This window comes from Myripristis murdjan, chromosome 4, assembly GCF_902150065.1.
Source record: "Myripristis murdjan chromosome 4, fMyrMur1.1, whole genome shotgun sequence".
NCBI classification, from domain to species: Eukaryota; Metazoa; Chordata; class Actinopteri; order Holocentriformes; family Holocentridae; genus Myripristis; species Myripristis murdjan.
Window position 1 is genome coordinate 22,569,821 of NC_043983.1, and position 23,774 is coordinate 22,593,594.

Sequence of the window (23,774 nt, forward strand, 5' to 3'; positions counted from 1 at the left end):
TACCGGCCCAACCACAGACATGTTAAAAAAGCATTGTAATCCTTGGCTCAGTCATGACAGAATATGTATGAGGTTTGGGTCTGTTGAGATTTGCTCATCTACACAACACAGATATTTTATGTTTCACAGAGGCCATGCAATGCACAACAGGGAAAAAGGGAACACGTACAGCCAGAAGCTAGCACCTGCACATCTTCATTTTGTCTGCTAAACAATCCACATTTTTGTGACCATTTAGCTCTCATAGGGTTTCTCATCCAAAGTGACTTACAATAAGCAAGCAGATGAGGGTTCAGTGTCTTTCACAAGAACCCTTAATCACCTTCTGGTCAGTGAGAAACATGCATGTTTTGGGGATGGGACATCTGAGGTTTCTGTTACAGGACAGTCTCTCTAAGCACTAGACCACATGACCATATAGGGCCATTAGGAGGACCATTATAGGGACTATATTTTAGGGATAATATGGTGGATGTATACACAGATCATACTGTACAAATCAAGACAGTGCATATGTCACATTTAGTTATGGCAGCCCATATATAATCCCTATATAACAAAATGGGTTCAAAATCTGGGCTCTTACAACCAAAATTATGCACAATCTTAATGGCTACAAAATTCTAAAGAAACACTGTACACTGGCCTCTTCAGTTATAACTCAGTACATATTCATGTAAACTGACTGTGGATGATTAAAAAGTGTTACAGACACGGGTCTCTGTTCAACATGCTTTGTGTGAAAGTGGTTGTAGCTGGACATTTTTTTTCTGAGGGAGGTGGGAGCTGAAGTGTGACTGGGAAAACAAATAAATGCATTGGGAACAGTGGGCTATGATAGTCAAAGGTAAAGTGACATAATGTTTTTGGTGTAAAAAAAAAAAAAAAAAAAAAAAAAAAAAAAAAGAACTGCCCATCTACACAACCTCAAAGATAACCTTTAAACCACTGTTGTAAGATGCAGTACTTAGGCACCAAAGAATTTGGTGACATATTTCTGCATAGTGGAACAACAAATTAAACTATGCTGCCATCTACTGGTGTTTTACACACATCTGTTTTCAGACTGGTGCTGGTAGACAGATGCAAATTACAGTTTCTCTAAATCCACTCCACTACAGGATTAAAAAGTTTGGCCAGGGACACAAATGGAGTCACATGTAGATGAGAGTATGCACCAGTTTCAGAACGTGAGCCTCATAAATATTTTCACTTGCTCAAGGATTTTACTACACTGTCTGAACTGTTCAAATACAGACAATAATTATTTTCAAACATATCAGCTTATTGATAAACCATAACCATCAATGACTATTCCACACAGCTTCTAATGGAAATGGTCAGTGAGTTCATGCTGGCTGACAATTAAAACATCTACCAAGTAGATACATAGCTATAACGCCTTATGACACAAGAGCTAGTTAGTAAAACTATGTATATATATATATATATATTGGAGGACAGAAAAAAATAAAGGGAAATAATCCTTACTAACACAAAATGAATGCATGATGAGCTTGTCAAAATAGCATTAAAAATGCACCTTCAAATTTCCTCTGATTAACTCTTTTTTTTGGCCTATACTTTGATAAAGTGAAATTCCCTTTACAACCAGCAGGGATCAGAGTTGTACTTCAAGTAGCGCACACACAGCGTCTGCTACACTCACTCTTCCCCTGCATCCAACGCTGCCATCTATACTAGCATCATAATGTAGGTCAGTATTGCATTGTGCTACTTTGTGATCCATTCCACTCGTGTGCAAACACAGTCATTTATGCTCCATTTCTCCATCACACCAGTGAGCATGCAAGTGCTTCTCCCTGCAGCTGTTAAGTGCCAGAGTGTGTGTGTGGCTGGTGGCTGTAAAAGCCTGAGTCATCATCAGGCTGCATGCTATATCACTGCAGTTGGCTGGCAGAAAGCCTTCTCTTTTAAAGACAGAGACCATATTTGTGCATTTAGAAATGCATACGGTAATACGTGAGTGCAAATCACCAAAATTAAGCTGGCTATTGTACAGAATGTAGAGTCAAGTAAAGAAGCAGAATTTCAGAATGCACTGATTTCCATGAATGTGTATGGTGTAACATTTGAGCATGTATGTGTGTGTGTGTGTGTGTGTACTAACTAGTCCAGTCAGTGAGGGTGCAGACTGCCCCAGGGTCTGGTTCCTCATTCGGACCAGGTTGCTGTCTGCTGAAGGTCCCGCTGCACCCATGGGCCCTCCAAGACCTCCAGAGGCCCCTTGCCACGCTAACTGACTCACCCCACCGTGCAGACTACTGGACAGAGGCAGCAGCTGCTTACCTGGGAATGGAAGGAGAGAGGGCCAGATGAGACAAATGAGAAATTTACTTGCAACCCAACCATATTCTACATCCATAGAAACACTGCACTTTTGGTTTAGTAACTCTCTGGATTTTAAGTGGAGAGAAGCAACAGCATGTCACTGCCAGTTTAAAGAAGTTGAAGGTTGTCTTATCAGATTGGGAAGGACTGCATTTATACCACTCTGAAGAAAAAGATTTAACAGATGCTGACTGGCTTAAGTGACTGGCTTTCCAAATGCTTCTTCCGAAGGAGACAAGTCAGCACTTCTGAGATCAAAGTGCCTGAAGGAAATTGCTTTACAGAGATGACAATATATTTTCATATTCAATTCAAATACATCGTCAATGTCATAAATTCTACAGTGGAAACAACAGGCTTCTCAGTAGCATGTGGTTAGTCTAAGACCTGGCCACACCTATGCTGATTTTATAACTGCCCTCAAAACCAGGCAGTGATGACATAATTCTCTCCTCATTAAGTTCAACAGATATGATTGTGAAAATTATGATCTCCCTTTTTTTGTCCCAAAAATAAAATTTCACCGGCACCCTGACATTTTCAGAACATCATTAGAACACCACTGAGATCATCAACCAGTGTTTGATTAACTAATAGCTGTGTTCTAATGTTCCTATCCCTAGTGTGTGTGTGTGTGTGTGTTTGTGTTTTACCGGTCATGGCCATGCTGCTGCGACGGGCACGGCCCTCATCCTGGCTAAGCTGTCGCTGCAGTTTGGTCTTGGTGACGGCTGTGGCCGCAGGCGAAAGGTCTGGGTTACTCAGTTTCCGGAAGAGAAGAGGAGGTGGAGCTGCAAACTCCCTCTGGAGATGGGAAAGAAAGTGAGAGAAGGATGTAGAAATACAGAGGGAAGGACGGAGGTAGGGACAGAGAGAAAAAAGAACAATGAAAACTCTCATTATGCATATTTATACACTTTTTAACCTATCGTTTTTAAAAGGGGAGGAGGAAAACTCACATCAGTGCAACATAACATCAGTGAAACTGATCTCTAAAATGAGGAATGGTATGGTCACCAGCCAAAAGCCTACAATTCTGTGGTCATGCAAAATCTACGTAGAGGTCAGTGACACCAGCAGAGCATGAGAAGCCCTGACTGAGAGAATATAATAAAAAATGTACATCCTACACCAGGTTTCAACTAATGGAGGAAAATCCCAGGAACTAGTGAAGCAGTGCTGGGTCCATATGAGAGCAGGCTCAGAGCCAAAACAAAGTCATAAAACACACTGCTAACCACTCACTGACACTAGATCTCCTACTCACTTTGCCATAAGACCTAGACACACACAAGTCTGAGCAGGAAAACACACACCTGTTTTTCTCAGTATGCAACAGGAGCAGTATGCAACAGCAGGCATGCTGCAGAGTGAACTTGGCTTATCAACACTGTCAGCCATGATACTGTATAAGTTATAGCTTTGAGATATAACAGACCTGACTTTACAGCTGCAGTCCAACTGGAAAGCCTGAGTTATAATTCAGTTTGTCAGTATAAGCAGAAGGTTCCTTTGGTTTTCATACTTAGCCCAAAGGTTTCATCAGACTCGCCAGTGAAAAAAAAGTACAGTAACAGTACAACTGGATGTACAGCCAACACATGCACACAAAATGACTTTTGAGTTCTGGTGCAATTTGGAAACATCTGCCATTGCCATGGAAACAAAGCCTGCCTGAGCTAATATCCTCTCCCTTGCCGGGAGACCAGCCCTTGACAAGACTTTTCCAGAAACATCTGGATGACCCATGTAAAATAGAAACATAGCATCAAACCAGCACATTACACCACACACATACACATACACACAGGCACACACACAAGCACACATCCACAGACACACATGCCTCAATCCACCACACAACCTCCCAGATGGCTTCACATATGAAGGAGCATTAGTGAAAGCTTCCGTTACTCTTAGCCAGTAAGCCTTGAAACAAGCAAACCGCACTGCTTCCCTAAAAGCTATAAAAACACAGTGATAAAAACACTCACAGACAAACACACTCACACACACACACACACACACACACACACACACACACACACAATGAGTACACCTTGCACCCATTAACTCAGGCTTGCTTAAATGAGGCGCAACAAGTCATTTGTGGTCACTGAGTACTTGTGCTTCACACTGACACATGAAACTAATGGACATGTGCTATGTCACATACCGTTCCATGATGCTGTGTGTGTGTCTCAGAGCAGCTATTAATCTACAATCAAAGCTACGTGCTCAATTTACAACCCACTGCTCTTCATGCTTAGTGACTCAGGAGATAGCTGTAGACCCGTCTCATCTTATCATTATGCCACCAACCCATATGGACACTTAATGATAAGTGCAGACAGAGCCGGTAAAATGAGAAGATTCATCGCTGGTTTTGAACTGCACATAAATAAAATCATTAGTCTGGGGTCTCTGCAAAGTAATGAGTGATAACAAAACCTATTTTTTTTTTTTTTTTTTAATTTTGCCACATATAAAAGGTTGAACAACCTTTTATATGTGGCAACAGTCACTCTGCTTTGATGCTGATTTATCTCTTAGAAGACTCTTGGAAGTAGACTGTAATATTAGGGAAATTGCATAGTACCAGATATCAGTATATACACATTTGGTACATGCAACATACACTACAGTACATACACCTAGCCATGCAGCCTGCCTTTACAAACATTTGTGAAAGAATGGGTCAGTTTAAAGAGCTCAATGAATTCCAGTGTGTTTCTGCAATAGTAATATAATAGGGTGTCACCATTGCAACAAGTCATTTTGTGAAATTTCTTTCCTCCTAGATATCCCACCATCAATTATATGCAGTATTATTGCAAAGTGGAAGCATTCAGGAGCCATAGCAACTCAGCCATGAGGTGGCAGACCACGTAAGGTTACAGAGCAGGGTCGCCGAGTGCTGAGGCGCATAGTGCGTAAAAGTCATTCCAAATCATCTCTGGCATTAACAACACAAAAACTGTGTGCCAGGAGCTTCATGGCATGGATTTCCATGGGTGAGCAGCCGCATGCAAGCACAATGCCAAGCGTCAGATGAAGTGGTGTAAAGCACGCCGCCACTGGACTCTGGAGCGGGGGAAACATCTTCTGTGGAGTGACGAAATCACGTTTCTCTATCTGGCAATCTGATGGACAAATTTGGGTTTGGCAAATGCCAGGCGAACGTTACCTGCCTGACAGCATTGTGCCAACTGTAAATTTTGGTGGAGGAAGGATAATGTTATGGGCTTTGTGGGAGCAGTTTGGGGAAGTCTCTTTTCTGTTCCAGCATGACTGTGCCTCAGTGGACAAAGCAAGCTCCATAAAGGCATGGTTGGGTGAGTTGGGTGTGGAAGAACTTGCCTGACCCGCACACAGCCATGACCTCAGCCCCTTCCAACACCTTTGGGATGAACTAGAACAGATATTGCAAGAAAGGCCCTTGTCCAACATCAATGTCTGATCTCACAACTGGTCCTCTGAATGAATAGGCTAAAATTCCCACAGACAAACAAAAACTTGTAAAAAGCCTTCCCAGAAGAGTGGAAGCTGTTACAGCTGCAAAGGAGGGACCAACTCCATATTAATGCCTGTGGATTTAGGAAAGGATGTCATAAAGGTTCCTGTAGGTGTGATGTGTAGGTGGCCCAATACTCTTGTCCATATAGTGTATATTTGATTAAGAGAAGGTGTAGCTGTCTGAACAGGAAGGGCTGGCAAGGATTTCAATGTGTTTTTATTGTCTCTTCTTGGAGTATTTGCCACAGGATGTTGTATTTTTTGTGGTGACTAGGGTAGGAAAAGGAACAGGGTCAAGCAGGGGGGAAAGCTGTGTGTTGATGCAGTGAAAAAAAAATACTATTAATGTGTTATTTTATTAGTTAGGGAAGTGTATTTTTAGTTGGCTTTTCTAAAGACCGTGATGTGCCAGAACACACAAGGTAATGGCTCCACCTTGTCTCTGCTTTGTCAGTGTTGTCAGATTTAAGCAAAGGCCTAGCAGAGGAAATAGTTCTGCTTGTCCAATTTAAACTCTCTCTGTCTCTGTCTGTCTGTCTGTCTCACACACCCACACCCACACCCACAAAAAAATACAGACAATTCAGCAATTAACAATAAAACTCCTCTTGTGACTTCATGCAAGAGGCACATCGTTCTACATGCAGAGTGGAAGATCACATTTGAATGCCTTGTCTGTCTACTGCATCTCCTTTCTCAACCACTAGGTGGCAGGTGGCATGTATGATCACCAATAATGTGCAAACAATCTTATTGCTCTGGTTGTCAGGTTTCTTACACAGAGTGAAAAGTAAATGTACTAATGCACACCACACAGGTGTGGTACAGAAACAAAAGACACAAAATATAGCAAACATTTAAGTATTCTAAAAACAAGCATAATTTTAGGGCTGGATGATGCACTGATATCAGTAATGTGGTATGAGACTAGATATGGTCTGGAATTTTGGATTTAAAGGTTGCATTAGAATAAAGAGATTGAATTTTTTAAACTTTTAAGACCGTTCTAGCTGTTCTAATATTTCCCTCTTTTCCTCTATTTGGTCATCATATCCACATGATGACCAACATTTTTGATAGTTTATCAAAAATGTCTCACTTGTAATTATCCTGGGAAAGCACCAATACCCATTGCTACAGTATTGTCATAATATCAATATTGAGGTATCTGACCAAAGATATTTTGAAATTTGATTTGATTTGATCTACATCCGCAGCCCTACACTATGGATACTTATGCAATTATGCAATGTGCATGTGTCCTCCAAACAAATTTTCACTAACACAGAGAAGGAAGTAAAACCAGGGTTTCATAATGGCCTCTTCTCCTTTTCCACCCTTCTTTTTTCTGTCTGTTCCTCCCCCTATCTCCCCATTTCCCTCTGCGCTGTCTGCAGTGCTGCATCTGGGCTAACATTCATCTTGTGTCAGGGTCTGGTTGAGAGCCCTCCCCACATGCGCGCGCACGCGCGCACACACACACACACACACACACACACACACATACACACACACTAATATAATACATACATCTACAATCAATCACATCTGTCATCAAATTGGGGTGACAATTCCCCCACCTGAGTTTACTGCTGGATCCTCACAAGCACAGCAAAAGTATACAAGCATAATGACACGAGGGACACAGATCTCTGCCACCAAGAAAGAGGCATCTGTGGTTTTCCGCACACCATGTCATTATGTAAACCAGTTACATTCTGCAGAGCTCTGGAAGCCATCAGCTATATAGACAGACATGCACAGAGAATGGACAGCCAGCCCGATCGTACACTCCTGCTTGTCAGCAAAGTAATGTACCAGCACACCCACAGTCTCATAATTTTACTGCAGCGCACTGGCCCACACAGCAAAAAGTGGCCTCAATCAATCTTCTTGCGTATTGTGTTTCTGGCAGCAACAAAGCACTGACGATCCAAAATGTGATGTAAAACACTCTTGGCTCCAGCCTGTGTTGACTGTTGATTGAATGAGCTGACCGCTGAAGAAGCACCACAACACTGGCCTCAGTTGGCTTGCTAGTATATTATGATGTCCAGATGCAGCTAATGAAAAGACACAGGACAGGCAGATAGATGGGTAGGCATTTATGTGGCACAGGTCGCCATGTGGTAGGATTACACAGTGGCTGCGTTGTTGACACTGTCCCATTGTGTGAGCTGAATGCATTGTGAGCTGGTTTACTGTGGAAAGAGCAGCAAGTCCAGTTGATTCACTGAAGAGAGAAACGACAATTCTTTGTCCGCTTATTTGTCCCTATCTGCATGGTATGTTGGTTGAATAAGCTTACCATGTAGAAATACCAGAATACTGGCTTGTTATCAATACAGAAAACTTACTGGTGCCCACATTGGACTGCTGATTTTGAAATGTATTCAGTCTTTTTCACTATCTTGATAAAATGCTTCTAAAACAACCACCAAATGTCAGCTGGTGCCACGATAGGTAACAGATTAGGAAAATGTACCAGTCAGAGCTAAGAAATAACAGCATGTGGTCACTAGCTGATACTCATTTCATGCTGTGCTTGGCTTCCAACTGAATAGCACTGAGAATTATTGTTGCTGTGTAAATGGTAGCCAGATCATTTAACTGAATGACAGAATTACAATCAAATATTAGTAAGCAACGCATGCACATAGCTAAACTGTGATGCAGCAAAAACATTTAATGTTTCCACATTTAAAAAGCTGATGTTTAATGACATCCCTAAGCCTATCCATAATTTGTACTGCTGTTATAATTGTACTTTTTTTAATATTAAGCTAGCCCATTTCTTTTTAATGTTATCATGAATGGCTTTTTGTTGATTTTATTTGATTAATTTAATATGAAATCAAAGCAATTCAGCTCAGCAGAGCTTCATTTCTCCCTCAGGGATGACGGTATCTCTGTGCAAACCATGCAAAAGTTATCTAATGGTGTAAATATCTCAAATGTGATTCACACCCTCGTGACAGCAATTTCCCCCCTGGGAACTATGAAATACAAAATCATTTGTTCATTTCGGCTACTAAAGCTGTGTTTGCTGTCTCAGTTGCATTAGCAGACAAAGGAACGTTATGTGCTCCTAACATCATAGGTTTGAACCTGTGAAAAATGCCATGTGTCTCTACTGTATTTTACATAAAAAGCAGAAAAGGCATCAAAATAATGTCTTTAACGAGCCATGTTATTGTCTGGGCCTGCTGATGAGGCTGGGTTCTGCTGCTGTGTGGGCTCACCTCCAGCTACAGGGCCAGCTGTCAGTATGCTGATATGCAGACAGTACATTCACAGCACAGCCTGTTCCTACTGCTTCAACACTCTGCCCTGCAGTCGAAAAACAGTAACGTAAAGCACCAGTGTGTAGGATTTTATTGAGTCGAAGTCAGAAATGGAATATAATATTCATAAACATGCTTTTTAATAGTGTATAAAAAACAAAACAAAACCAAGAATAGCAGTGTTTTCATAGTTAGATTAAGTCTTTTTAATCCACGCAAGTGTAGGTACCAGTTTCACATGGCTGCCATCTTTCTTCGTCATGTTACAATGGCACAGAAAGAACACCCAATGTACATTTTACAATAAACATGTTTTTCCTCTTGACAGTGGCAGAAGTGGATGGCGCTAATAAACCAGCTGGTAGGAAATTGCTGGAAATGCTACCACAAGAAAAGTAGTTAGTTTTGCTTCTGGTTATGTCCATGGCGGATCTTACCTATTCCACAGCAAAAGCAAAGAAACGAATATACAATGAAACAGAAAGAGAACTGGTCAAGTGACGGCAGACGACGAGAATAAATATCGGCACAGCTTTTATTCGGCAGAAATCACTGATAACAGCCAAAGGTTTCCAGAGTTGTGTGTTTTCTCCTTGACAGGAAACGAGCCATAACAGCTCTTTTCTGTTTTTCGTTATGTTTACTTTTACATGTTGGTGCTTAACCACCAATTTGCTGGCATTATATCAATATGGGGATACATGAGGGCATCACATCTCCACAGCTGATGTTTTTATCTTGTGTGTAAGTTATAATATAATATTTTGCAGTCTAAATAACTTAAAGTGACCTTGTCACTTGTCAGGGTTGTGTTAGACTGTGTTGCCATGATATACTAGAGTTGACAAACGTGGGCTCCTCAAGCATCCGTAGCCATAGGGGATGCATTTGGAAGGGGGAGGAGTGGGGGATACTGCCATTTTGTTGTATTCTGCCTTGTAACCATTAGATGCTGCTAAATCCTATACACTGTTCTTTGCAAAACTGAAATAAAATCAAAATTTATCCCTCTGTCCTGCCAATGCTGAATAGAGACACAGCCTGAATTTTGCTTAATAGTATTTATGGATATAGACTGTGTTGATATGAGATCTGAGCAGCTGCCATAAATTTTATACTATTCAAAACACACAAAATGCAGTTAATTCTTGTCTCAGTAGCACAAAATATCTCTCCCCCTCCTGCTCCTTCTGTCTCTGTTTTCTCTCCCTTTCTCTAAACCTCTCACCTCAATTTCACCTCTATCCTACCCAATCCTCCCTAACATTTTAAGCCTCCAATTCTCCAAACCAGTGGCTGATGCTTCTTTTTTAATTTCTGCCTAACCATATTTTTTGACACTGCAGACTGTGCACACGAAGCACAGCCGATACCTATATCATTGTCTCCTTCCTCTTTCTCTGACTTGGTCCCTGCACCATTTGTCTTATCCCTATCACTGTACTCTCCAAGTCAGAGCCCCAATCCCTATTCCATCTTTCCACCTCCATTCCGCTTGCAAACCCCACCTCATCCATTATTCATTGTATTACACCTTTATTTATTTATTGTGACATGCAGGTGGCACAGTCCTAGTACTGCATGTGCCTGTTGCAAAAAAATCAACCAAACTCTTCCTGTTTCTCTTGTGCTCCTTCCATCCATCTCTCTCCAACTCCATTTCTTCCGCTCTTCAGATTCCACCACATCTCTACAAGTTTGTATTTTGATAAATCATACTTACTCACGCTGATGATTGTGTAAAAATCCTCTGAATCTATATGCATAGGGCTACTGATGAGAATCTAGCTGTTTGCCTGCAGCACAGGAGACTTCCTATGTGCTCAACTGACTCACACTGTTGTTGTCATGGAAACAAAATCATTTTTGAGGCCTCACCCGTAGTTACACCGGCCAGCAGAACAGGTGAGAACAGCTGAAGGGAAGCCATTACAAAGTTAACAAGGGAAAGGAAATAAACACAGGAAATTCTGGACATTCTGTCAGGGGAAAAACTACAGAGGAGGTGCATGGGTGGGAATTTGGCTGTGTGTGACAGACAGACACACAGAGAGAATCCAAAAAGAAAGAAAAATCATATGCTTATACACACACACACACAAACATATAATTATTTAATCTGATGCTGTAAATCTACAGCTCTTTGAGAGAAACCTTTGAATTAAGACAAACTTTTCATTCACAAAAAAATGGACAAAATTTGAAACTCAAACAAACACCACCAAGCACCAGACTTTATGTTCCCTAGCTTTCTAAGGTTAAGTTCATGGAGTTCACCTTACCTGGGTGTGGTATCTATTGATATTCCTCATCTACACTTCATCGACACTCTTTTGACAATGAGTTTGCCTGCTTCTATATCATTTCATGTCTTAATTAACTATATTAGAGACAAAGGAGATGTAACCCAACCAACCAGTTAAAAATAAGAAATCAATAAATATAGAAGCCACTCTTGTAGCTAATTCTTTTTCTCACAACAATTACTGACTCCCTGATGCCAAAAAAAAAAAAAAAAACGATTTTTTTGCTCACAGTTTCATCACATTATTTGGATTCTAAGTGTTTTGGCTCCTATTTATTTAGAGATGGAAGGAGACAGAGAACAAAGTTAGTGTGTAAGCTTGTTGATTCTGGAGTCAAATGTGCATGTTAAAGCTTGAGGTTAATAGGCTTCAGTTGGCCTTTTGTTGCTTTTTCTGCCTCGGGTTGGTTAGGCAGGCTCAGTGAATGTAGCCTGTTACATCATGAGATTAATCACATGCATGTCTGTGCACGATTGTGTTGCATCATACATGTTTCCTGTCTGTCAGTAGGGGTATACACTGCAGTGCTGTGTCAGAGCTTTGTGTGTGTGTGTGTGTGTGTGTGTGTGTGTGTGTATGTATGTGGCTGTTAATCAGTGCTGTTCTAAGTGCTGATGTGTTCCAGCTGTGTTGGAGCTGGAACAAGGTGCTCACTGCCTGTGCGAGAGAGGCAAGACAAGAGAGATAAAATGAGAGAGAGAGAGAAAGAGAGAGAAAGAGAGAAAGAGAGAGAGAACTGGAATAGAAAAAAGAAAGAGAAAAGTAGTCTGACAGATGGATGTGTGGGACGGAGGGAAACACAGGGAATGTAGGGAGGATTGTGAGCTGGGCTAGGACAAACTCTGGCTACCCACAGCTATGGGACTATGTGTTTGTGGGCTTGTGGTTTGTGGAAAACTGTTTGTCCACACGCAAAGCCCAAGAACTCCCAAAACACTCTGTTTCAGCCTTGATTTTTTTTTTTTTTTTTTTTTTTAAACATTGGTCAGGTTCAAAATGGTCCCCACAGAACAAGAGTAGCAACATGTTTTATTGACCCTGAATGTCCGAGTCAATGACAAAGCTGAGTAAAAATCTAAGTTGGATCTGAGGATGAAAAAGAACTACTAGTTTAAATGAATGTTACTGTGATTTTTGTATTTCCACAAAATGATCACAGCTCAAATTCAAGTACATCTGAAGACAAGTTGGCTTCAAAATGCACTTAGCTCCCATCATTGCTCACTAATAATATAAGTATGTTTACTACAGTTTAAGCTAGGAGTTCTACATCAAATGCTACAATGTAGGGCTGAACATTGAGTTGTAATTTAAATGTTCAAAAAAGCTATTAAAATGATTAAGATGTGATTTATGGGGTATGTGCCATACAAACATGTTTTCTTACATCTGGAAAATACAATTTGTAGGCCAGGGCATTGCTGTAGCACCATACTTGATTTACAACAAGGGTTTCCTATGATTTGGATATTGCACTTGGCCATACTGCAGTTTCAATAATATTTTGATTAACTCTTCAGCCTACTGTGTAACTTTCTAACCTCCGTTAGATTTTATTTTAATTTCCCAAGATTCTCTTAGACGTCTACCTCAGCTGCGGTAGAGACAGACACAGTTAAAGGGCTTTGGAAGACACAGGCAGTCACAAAGCTCCTGCTTAAAGACAAGGAGCGAGAAAAACAAAACAAAGCCAATAAAGACATGCATTCCACCAGTGAGCAACTTGTCATGCACAGCCAGGTCAGCTTCTACAGCACATAAGATCATGACCCTAGCTCTACTGAAACAGGCATGGATGCACTTTATTTCTTATAGACATGATTTATACTTTTGATAGGTAGGTCGGATTAAGCTTTTATTGCATAAATGCTTGCATAAATTACTTCAAAAAAAAAAAAAAAATCACATTAGCACAAAAAAAAAAATCACATTAGCACACAGACAGGAGGTCACTTCTGTTATTGAGCCACTTGAGTTTTTCCATGTCATTTAAATGTACTCCAATTTAAATGTACTCCAATTCTTGTTGATACAGTTTCCGATTTCTGACAGTTCCTTACTTATTTTGAGCAGAACCAGTACTGACTCAGATCTGTTGTTTGCAGAGAGAGAGAGAGACAGACAGACACATAGACAGTGAGAGTGACACAGACAGGGGAAAACAGTGGACCTATTCATTGGACACACTACACAGTCCAGGACAGCAGCATATCAGCAGTCTGCGAACTTTACAGGTCAGGAACTGTTTCACGAGGTGCAGCCAGCATATGTAACGGTTCAAAGCTGCTTTAAAAATAAACACCCATCCTTAAGACATTATGTATCTTATACGAGGCATCATGAAGAGTCTAACCCGTATTTCAAAAGACAAACAACTCTCACAAAGGTAGAATCCAGACAGCCTGCCATGAAAATTTTGACAATTATGACAGGGCTTGCTGTATGAAACACTGTTAACATGTCGTCAGTCCACCCAGCCCCTATGACAACACCAAAGTAAACTTCCAGCCTATGGGAAACCCTGAGCAGTGTAGTAATGTATACTGTGTTGTGGTAACTATAGTGTCACATTAGGGAGCTCTTAAGCAATTCAAGTCCCAACTGTTTAAATTAAATGAGTGTTCATCCTGTCTCAGCTCTCCACACCCTTATGTTCCAACCCTCAATGCACACACATAATTACACTGCTCCCACTAAGAGTCTAGAGTGTGTGTGTGTGTGTGTGTGTGTGTGTGTTCCCATGTTAGCTCTAGTCTGCTGAACATTCGATAACACCTGTCCTTATTAATGCAGGGGTAGAGGAAGATGAGAAACAGGAGAGAAAGGGTGGAGGAGATTGAATCTGAATCTGCTATGCCACTCCAATGTTCGAGATGGGTTCTCTTAGAGAATCTTAGAGAAAGTAATGGTGTTCTGTATGTCTGCATTTCTCATAAATGTGTTTATATGCACCATTTCCTGCAGCGAGCCTACATGGCTAGCATCCTGCCTCTACTCTGTGTGCTACATTTGAAAGAGGACACATCTCCCTACTTACTATGCAGCAAGGTGGCATAGCAAGTAGGGCAATGAGCCTTCAACCATAGGATTCAGGTTCAAGGCCCTTGTCAGTGTTGTATTCAAAACTGCTAAAGTGTCCTTGAACCAAGGGTCATGTGACAAGGGGCAAGTGACAAGAGAGTGCTCATACATAGATCAGTGGGCTAACACTATAGCTATGGAGAAAGGAAAGGAACATAATCCAAATAGTCCCAGCTGTAAGAATAGAGAAGACTAACGAAGGTGGGTGCACACTGAATTTAGGATTCCACCAGCTAAAGCTATAACAACCAGTTAAAGAAGTTAGTTTGGCACCACACCCCACCATAAGCTCAAAGCAAGGCAAGGCAGGCAGAGATAAGAGACTCGCTGAGGAGGCAAAGGCTGGTTGTCAGAACTAGAGGACCATGAGAGCAGGTCTGCCTACCTAACCACACAATATGATCAGGGAGAGTGGGTGGGGGCAAAAAGAGGAAGAAACACAGGGGAGGTGGTGTGCAGGAAGACAGAGACAGACGAGAGACCAAAAGAAAGAACAAAAAAGCAAAATTGGGACAGAAAAGACAGAGAGAAAGCCATAGATAAGTACAGACAGAGTGAAATGTGTACAAGAAAAAGAACAAAAAACAAATCATGAAGACCAAAACAGTGAAAAAAAGAACAAAATCCAGGGTGAAAGAAAGATCAAGAGCAGAAGAGAGAGACATGAGAAAGACAGATGAGGTGCATGTTAATACTGAGGTCAGTCTCAGCAGGTCACCTCCAGCTTCTCTCCTTTAATGCCCCCCCTCCCAGCGAGTGACCTTCACTGACCAGCACAGTCTCACCAGGGGACACGACAGAAATAAACTGCAGACCCACAGTCCAACTAGCAACGCTGATGTTGCTGTGGATCTCTTCATTAAAAAGGGCAAGATCTGGAGGCAGCCTCAACGTTGCCAATTTCGCCGCTGCAGCTACAGTGAAGAGGAGGACAGAAACGAGGAGTAAAAATGTGAAGGTTTTTTTTTTTCCTCTTTGTGAACAGTGGGATGCATGCAGCAAATGCCACGCTATAAAATGTCACACCTCCCTCTGCATTCTCTTCCCTCTCCCCTCTATGTTTGCCTGAAAGTCATCTGTACCGGGATGGGGTAAAAACACAAAGATTGGAGATTTCTTTTTGCCTTTAACCAGAAACACACAGAAGAATTCCATGATAGAAAGGAACTATTTAGGCTACAGTTGATTTAAAGTTGACTATGGTGCCTTTGTTTTGAAAAAAAAGGTTGTTGTTCATGTTAGCCTGTACACATCGGTTTTGTTTAAAGAATTCCCTTGCTGTGAGGAAGGAGAAGGAGAGCTGGTTTCGGATGACATGAGCAGAAAAGAATTAACAAAGAGAATGAGACAGGCTTGCTTGAACGAGAAGGTTAGCAATGAATTGTCATTCACACTACAGAGGAAAGCTATCTGTGACAATGCTAATGTTAATAATGTTTAAAACAGCTCAACTAGGCTGCACAAAGTGTATTTAATTTCTTGAATGAGTCGACTGTGGACACGTCATGTACAAGACAATACAAACCAAATGTCCATTCGGATGTTTTTTGTCATAATGTAAGCTTAAAAAAATTACACACAGTAAGTCATGAATGAATGATGGGAAGAACACACACATACACATACACACAAGACCCATTAGCATTTAGATCAGCCTTTGCAGACTGAGGAGAATAATAAAGCGGGGAGGGGAGTTGAATGGCTTTTTCATATTGCTGCATTGCCACAGTGATAAAGCTCATTAAATGGCTGGCTCTGAGCCCAACAACAGAGGATGAGTAAATGAGTGAGACTGTGTGTATGTGTGCATCTGTATGTGTGTCTGTGTGTGGGTCTGCAGCACTGTTTTACTGAAGCAAGGCAATGACTCAGCAGAGTGAGTGGAGCAGACAGTGGGAGAGTGACCTGATGCCAGAGACACCTGGCCAGGATGCCTAATGCTTGTGCTGCACTCCACTGCAGCCTGCAGCTTGCCATTTGCTGAAAATGCCAGATGGTTAATATCAGTTGACCTGCTGAACAGTTTAAATGCCTGAGGTAGGAAGCATTAGATGTAACCTGGTCATGTCTGTCTGTTGCAAGTGTATTTTAGCTGTAGAGGCAGGGAAGAGTTTATAACGAGAAAAAAGGGCATGTATGCTATTTAAACAAACTGCAAATTTACAGAGGCAACTGGACACTGAATTATTGAAAAAAATACATCACTGCAATGTGATAAATGTGATGCTATTTGTATGGATCTCAACAGAATTGTTGTGCCTCAAAGGTATACAATAATACACTGACTCAGGCACGCAATTTATGTGAAGCTGCAACCAGCAGTTTGAGTCATACTAATGAAAAAATGGCAAATAATATGGTCTACTGAAATTATTTCAAAGAATGCATTAGCCGTTTTCTAGTATTTCCTATTTCACCTTTTAATTTGAATTGACTCTCATTATTTTAGTGTTTTTACTCAAACTATTTCTTGTTTTTGCCTTCAGGTGTTTCCCACACACACACACACACTTCTCTGGTCCCTGACTGCACACAATGGCTTGCCCCGCCCCACCCACTTTCCATCTCTCTCCCTTTCTGTCTGCTCCAATGACTTTCTTCATCACCAGTATAAACTCGACCAAATACACACCATTCGTGCCTTTTTTCACCTGTGATTCTGTTTTCACAACAGCAGATGAACTGCATGTGGAGGTGCCCTGTTGTTAATGATGAATTGAAACAGCTGGAACAAATGTATCAACACCTTCTTTGTCCAATAATCTGTGAGGCATTTAAGGTGCCATAAAGGTACTGAATTTTGATACCCAGCCCTACTAATTACATGTTTAAGACTGTGTCTGTCTGTGTCTCATCAAACCAAAGTGCTGGTAACACGATGACACTAACCATGAGGTGAAACTGGCATTAGGCAGAGCACAACAGTTTAACACATTAATGGGGAAACCCTGAATGGGTCAAACTATACTTGGGTCGCCATTTGTATACCTGGACGGGCCACTCAACTATAACAAATGTGACACTGAGCTGTGTAACACAGCCTCCTTGGAGTGAAAACTAGGGGTGGGACAATAAATCGATAATGCAATATATCGTGATAATTCCACTTGTGATACATTATTGTGCCAAGTATCGATATTTGAGTTTTCAACTTCATTTGCATAGATGAACGTCTGAGTCCCTATAAGGCGCATTTGTTCCCTGCCTATAGGCACTTTAACTGGAACTGTTCAGTCATGTTGCAAAAGCTGTGCACAAAACATGAGTGATTCCTGCTTACCAGGAAATTATTTAATCAGATACAGATATATTTATATTTAATGATCAATCTACCAATGTCTATATACTGGTGGTGTTGAGTAGTTACAAATTTGAACCATTATACATTTTAAAAGAATCATGTGATGATGAACATCTTCATGGCTATTGAAATTTCAAATGATCAGATGTTCAGTAAATATTTTGGCAAGAAGAGTGAAAGAGAGAGGTACAATTGTTTCGTACTAGGGCTGCAAGATTCTTGCTAAAATGTGAATCAAGAATTTTCTATCTAAGAATTGATAAAACTCTCGATACTCTCACACACTTCTTACTTTTTCAGCAAAAAAATTTCGCGTAAAAATGTCTGAGATGCTTACTGTCTAGACAGAACTTTGAACAGACAACACTACATATTAGAGTACTTGTCGAAGTCTCTTTTCCTCTCTTATTTTAGAACAATTATTTTAGTGCATATGGCGATGTACTGTATAACATTTGCATTACTGAGGTTTGTGTGGTCTGGAGGCAGGGATTTTGTCATGTTTGTTTGTCCTTCATTTCTAACTCATATTGGATTTCATGGTGATGTTTGAGGTGGTTATAGATATTTGTAGTGTTACCATACAGTGCTGCAATGATGGCAAAGCACTGCTGTAAATTATGACTCCTTGCACATCATCGTCGGGTGTAAACCTGAAAAAGTTACACACACTGGAATGTGCTCCTTTTTTCGGTTTGAGCACATCACTCTCAGCCTTGCCACCGGGATCTTTTTTTGTATGGCTTGAAAACTTTCTGGCTCCAACTCTTGCGAGTATGTTGACTAAGTTTCTGACTGCTCTACGCGTGCCATGTCAGGTTACTATAGTAACGGGTACTGACAGCGGAGCGCTGTTACTGAGGAGAAAAGAGAAATGAGAAAACAAAAGTGGACTTGGGAAGAGTACACTGATCTGTGCCTGGGTACGGCACACAGTGCTCATGCTAATCAAACAAACTAGACTCTTGTGTCAAGTGTACTCGAGTCCCTAATGTGAAAGCCCCTTAGAGAAAGACACAAGCAAAATTGGCTTGCCCCAAAATTGCCTGATCACAAGTCACACACTGGCTGAGGCAGGCTTTTTTTTTTTTTTTTTTGGCTGAGGCAGGCTATTAACAATTAAATGTCACTACTTTGATGCAAGAAAGTCTGTGGAGAAAGTGCAGACGGAAGTTAATTGCCCAAGTGGAAAAGTACGTCAGCACAAGCAGCAACAGTTGATTTGCATTCTGTTCAAAACAGCAGCTGAACACTTTCAATAAACATAGACAGGGATCACTCGATTTAAAAATGGGTTGCTCTGATTAGAGCAAACTCATTCTCATTATTCAGTTGTCAGCCAGTCAGTCTATTTACTACAAATAGCAGTTTTGACAAGGTCGCGGAGCACAGCATGTAGAGCAGAACCGGGAGAAAGGAGCAGCCTGTAAAAAAAGAAATTATAGCCCCAGCTAGTGTCACCTGAGAGAAACCAGCTCCACACATGTATACAAACACAATATAATCTTTCATGAGTGTGGCACAAAAAAAAAAAAAAAAAAAAAAAAGAAAATCAGCCAAAAAATGTATGTGTGTACACACGTGTGTGTGTGTGTGTGTGTGTGTGGATGTGTGTGTGTGTGGATGTGTGGATGTAATAAAAGGGGAATGCATGGGGATGTGTGGGCTTAAACAGTGCAGTGAGCATGTCATTATGAGATATGAAAACAGCATGGGTTGATGAAGAGCCGTCATCAGTATGATAATTATACCTTAATTACACAGCCTGTGTGTGCGTGAGTTAAAAAATGTAAAAAAAAAAAAAAAAAAAAATTGGGACCACCCGAGAAACTGATGAGGTTTTCAGGTTAACCCTTCCCCCGAGCACACACACACACAAACACACACACATTGTATCAAGGGGGAACAATTTAAGGTAGTGATTACGTGTTGTGCTAGATTAGTGCCTTCTCTCTCCGACCCCTCCCCCAGTTAAATAGTCACTCTCAAGGTGGGGTGGGGTGGGGGTCTACCAAGGGAATTAAGGACCTAAGACAGACTTGCTGCTAAGCACTGGCTGGGCAATCAAAAAAGCTGTCATGTGCAACGCTTGAACACCTTCCCCCCACTGCCTCTCCTTGTTTAAGGGTTCAGGGAGCAGTAAATTGGATTTTCACGACTCCACTCTGTTTAGCATAAATTCCATGTTAGTTCCCATTCACTGCCTGACACTGATGTAATTTGTCTGCATGGAATTTCAAAGACACACAACTAGGGCAGAAGATGACCTGTAATGTGTATACCATCAGATAAATTATTTTTCCATTTGACAACAATGAAACATAAAAGCTATATAATAATTCTGCTACTATGAGCCAATAAAATAAGAAAGCAAACAGTGAAACACCAAGCTATGCAGTCCTTTCTCTACTGTGGGCCAATAAATCAGAAAAGCAACTCTGCTTCATGTCTTTATGTTTTACTGTTAAAAAATGATTGATCCCAAGGTACATTACAAGAATTAACTGTGAATATCGGATAAAGATTTTTTGTTTTTCCCCAAATGAATATACAAAATTTTTATAATCAGCTCTGTGAGGGAGCTGCAGGCATCCCCTCACTAAGCAGGTGCACAGCTCCATTATGTACACCCCAAACACATATATATCAGATTAAGATGTGTTGCTTATGCAGTTGTAGTGATTGTGATTGTGGCAGTCTGCTAAAGATGGATCCTATTTAGGGGATTGGTACACACACACACACAATTGGGTTATTTTCAGATGTTTTCTTTTGTTATGATGTGAATTTGGTCCTGATCTCTCTCTCTCTCTGAGGTGGTGCTTGAGATCAACATTCTCATGGAGGCGTGCCCATGAGAGGGTTGCTGATGAGGATCTGGTGTGCGCAATCAGCCTCATTGGAGCAAACCAAGTGAACTGAAGGGAGGGGGGGAGGTTGGGAAGGAGTTATTTTGTTGATTTATTTGTTTAGTTTATTTGTCTATTTGTTTAGTTGGTAAAGATTTAGTAAATTTGTTTGGTGTAACATTTAAATATGTTTATATTGTTTTGTGGGTGAAGGGTGTAAGGACTTTGTATCTGTAAATATTGTATATTGTAATCTTAAATATCACCCCTTTTGATGTTGCCAGTGGTAGGGGATGGGGACTATATATATATGGGGTGTTGGTCCTTTTTTTTTGGCTTGTCTACCCTGGTGTATGTACCTGTTTCCATGCTGCAACGAAGTAAACGACAGAGCTCTGTTGCAATTTGGGTCCTGTGCTTATTCCCGCTGGCTGTACAGCTCAGTAGCCGCTGCCAATCCTGGTGGAGTAAGGGACAGTGTACCATCGAAACCCTACATTTGGTGTCAGAAGTGGGATGCAGCCTGAGAAGAAAACCAAGGAGCAGGTTGGTGAGGTTCTCATTCTTGAGCAGTTCTATCGCTCCCTGTCTCCGGAACTCAGAGTGTGGGTCAAAGAGCGCAATCCAACTTCTGCACGAGAGGCAGCTGAGCTGGTGGAGAACTTCCTTGCTGCTAGACGGGGGCCAAAGACCTTCCGGTATGATCTGCAACAGAAGGCCAGTGGCATGCAGGGTAAGTCTGTGGGGCCAGGTGTGGGCGGTGGTCTGGGTCAAGTCGCAGGGTCAGTTAAACATATAGAAAAAAATGTTGCCCCTAGTAAGCCTAAGCCTTCAGGGAAGTTACCTGTGTGTTATTTCTGTGGCCAGGAGGGACATATCAAGCCAGAGTGTCCATCCAGGAAAGCCAAATCCGCCTATTTATGTACTTTGCCACGGCCAAGCCATGCAGAGGTTAAGTGTGAGGGTAAACAGCAGCTGACAGAGGTTAACATTAATGGGAAGCCAGCCCAAGCACTTTTAGACACAGGTAGTGAACAAACATTAGTACACCCCTCAGTGTTAAATGACCAGTGCCTGTTGGGGGGCCCAGGCCTTGATATTTCTTGTGTGCATGGGGATCACCGGACCTATCCAACTGCAGCAGTGTATGTAGAAGTGGCAGGCCAGACCTATCTGTTAACAGTGGGGGTAGTGAGAAATTTAGCCCATCAGGTTATATTGGGTCAGGATATTCCCATTCTGCAGGAGTTAGTCCAGTCATGCAAGCCAGTCTGTGTGGTAACAAGGTCTCAGAAGCAGGCTCAGGAAGTGTGGGAGGGGGACAGTGCAGGGAGCCAGGTTGAGCCAGACAGAGTGAGGCAAGGCCAGCAGCAGGTTTCCCTGAATCCAGTTCCTGTTGAGCCGAACCCTTTTTCAGAGTTGCCCTACTTTGAGTGTGACATGCCTAATCAGAGCTCTGCTAAAGTAAGGAAGAGCAAGCGTCAGAGAAGACAGGAGAAAATGTCAGGCACGGCCAGAGTGGGGTCAGTGGGGTGGCCAGATCTGGAGGGATGTAATGTTGACTTGCCTGGGGATTTCAAGCAGTTGCAGGGACAGGATGAGACCCTACAGGGTGCTTTTGAGCAAGCAGTGTCAGTGGAGGAGGGTCAAGCAGCCGGGGACCCAGATAGGGAAGGTTATCTCCTCAGGGAGGGGTTGCTTTTTCATAAATCTAGAGAGGTTGAGGCAGAGAGGTTAGTTGTGCCCCGGGTTCTCAGGGAGCAGGTGCTGAAGCTAGGCCACAGCATTCCATGGGCGGGACACTTGGGCTTCAGAAAGACCTATGAGAGGATTGCCAGCAGGTTTTACTGGGCAGGTGTTCACAGGGAGGTGCAGGATTACTGCCAGTCTTGTTCAGTGTGTCAGCTGTCAGGAGGCAAAAATGTTCCCAAGTTTCCACTGCAACCACTCCCCATCATAGATGTCCCCTTCAGTAGAATAGCCATGGATATTGTAGGGCCACTAGAGAGAACACAGGCAGGGAACCGGTTCATTCTGGTGGTGTGTGACTACAGCACCCGTTACCCAGAAGCTTTTCCCCTCAGGGATGTCACCGCAAAGCAGATAGCCTATGCACTCCTCCAGTTGTTCTCTAGGGTAGGAATCCCCTCAGAAATACTGACAGACCAGGGAACCAACTTCCTGTCAAATACTCTTAAGCAGGTCTACAGGATGTTAGGCATTAAGAGTATCCGGACCACCCCCTACCACCCCCAGACTGATGGCCTGGTGGAACGGTATAACAGAACTTTGAAAAGCATGCTTAAGAAGTTCATCTCATCCAATGGCAAGGACTGGGACAGGTGGCTGCCTTACCTTCTTTTTGCCTATAGGGAGGTGCCGCAAGTGTCGACTGGGTTCTCACCATTTGAGCTTTTGTACGGCAGGCAGGTGAGGGGCCCCCTTGATGTTCTTCAGGAGGCCTGGGTCAGCCAAAAGGCCGGGAGCTCAAACAATGTGCTCGCCTATGTCCTCCGGATGAGGGAGAAGATGGAGGAGGTAACCAAGATGGTGAGGAAGCGGATGGAGAGAGTGCAGCGTGGCCAGCAAACCTGGTATGACAAGGGTGCCAGGGAGAGGTCCTTTGAACCGGGCCAGCAGGTACTTTTGCTTCTTCCCACAGTGGAGAACAAGTTGCTGGCAAAATGGCAGGGGCCATACTCCATTGTCAGGAAGCTTAGCTCCACCACCTATGAGATTGAGATGCCGGAGAGGAGAAACCCGAGGCAGGCATTTCACATCAATCTGCTGAAGGAGTGGAAAACCCGGGAACCTCCACCCAGTCAGCAGTTGTTTGTCCGGGCAGTGAAAGAGGAGGAGGATGCGGAGGGTGAGTTCACACCTACGATTCACTCTACTGCCTCACTTGATCTCTCTCATCTCTCTCTGACCCAGCAGCAGGAGTTGGAGGCCATTATCCCACCAGATCTTTTCCAGGAGAAGCCAGGAACAACAGATCTGGTGAAACATGACATCCATTTGAAGGACAGCACCCCCATCAGGCAGAGAATGTATCGGATTCCGGAGAGGATGGTCCCAGTGCTGA

General features: G+C 42.2%; 1 protein-coding gene across 1 annotated transcript in view; it reads right to left on the reverse strand.

The window, feature by feature from the left end:
- The window catches only part of mast2 (microtubule associated serine/threonine kinase 2), a 170,919-nt gene that overhangs the window by 127,434 nt on the left and 19,711 nt on the right, over positions 1-23,774 (reverse strand). Inside the window, exons 2-3 of the mRNA XM_030048901.1 lie at positions 3,006-3,156; positions 2,132-2,310 (exon numbers count right to left, since the gene is read on the reverse strand). Coding sequence (XP_029904761.1) covers positions 2,132-2,310; positions 3,006-3,156 — 330 coding nt within the window. The remainder of the gene's footprint in view (positions 1-2,131; positions 2,311-3,005; positions 3,157-23,774) is intronic.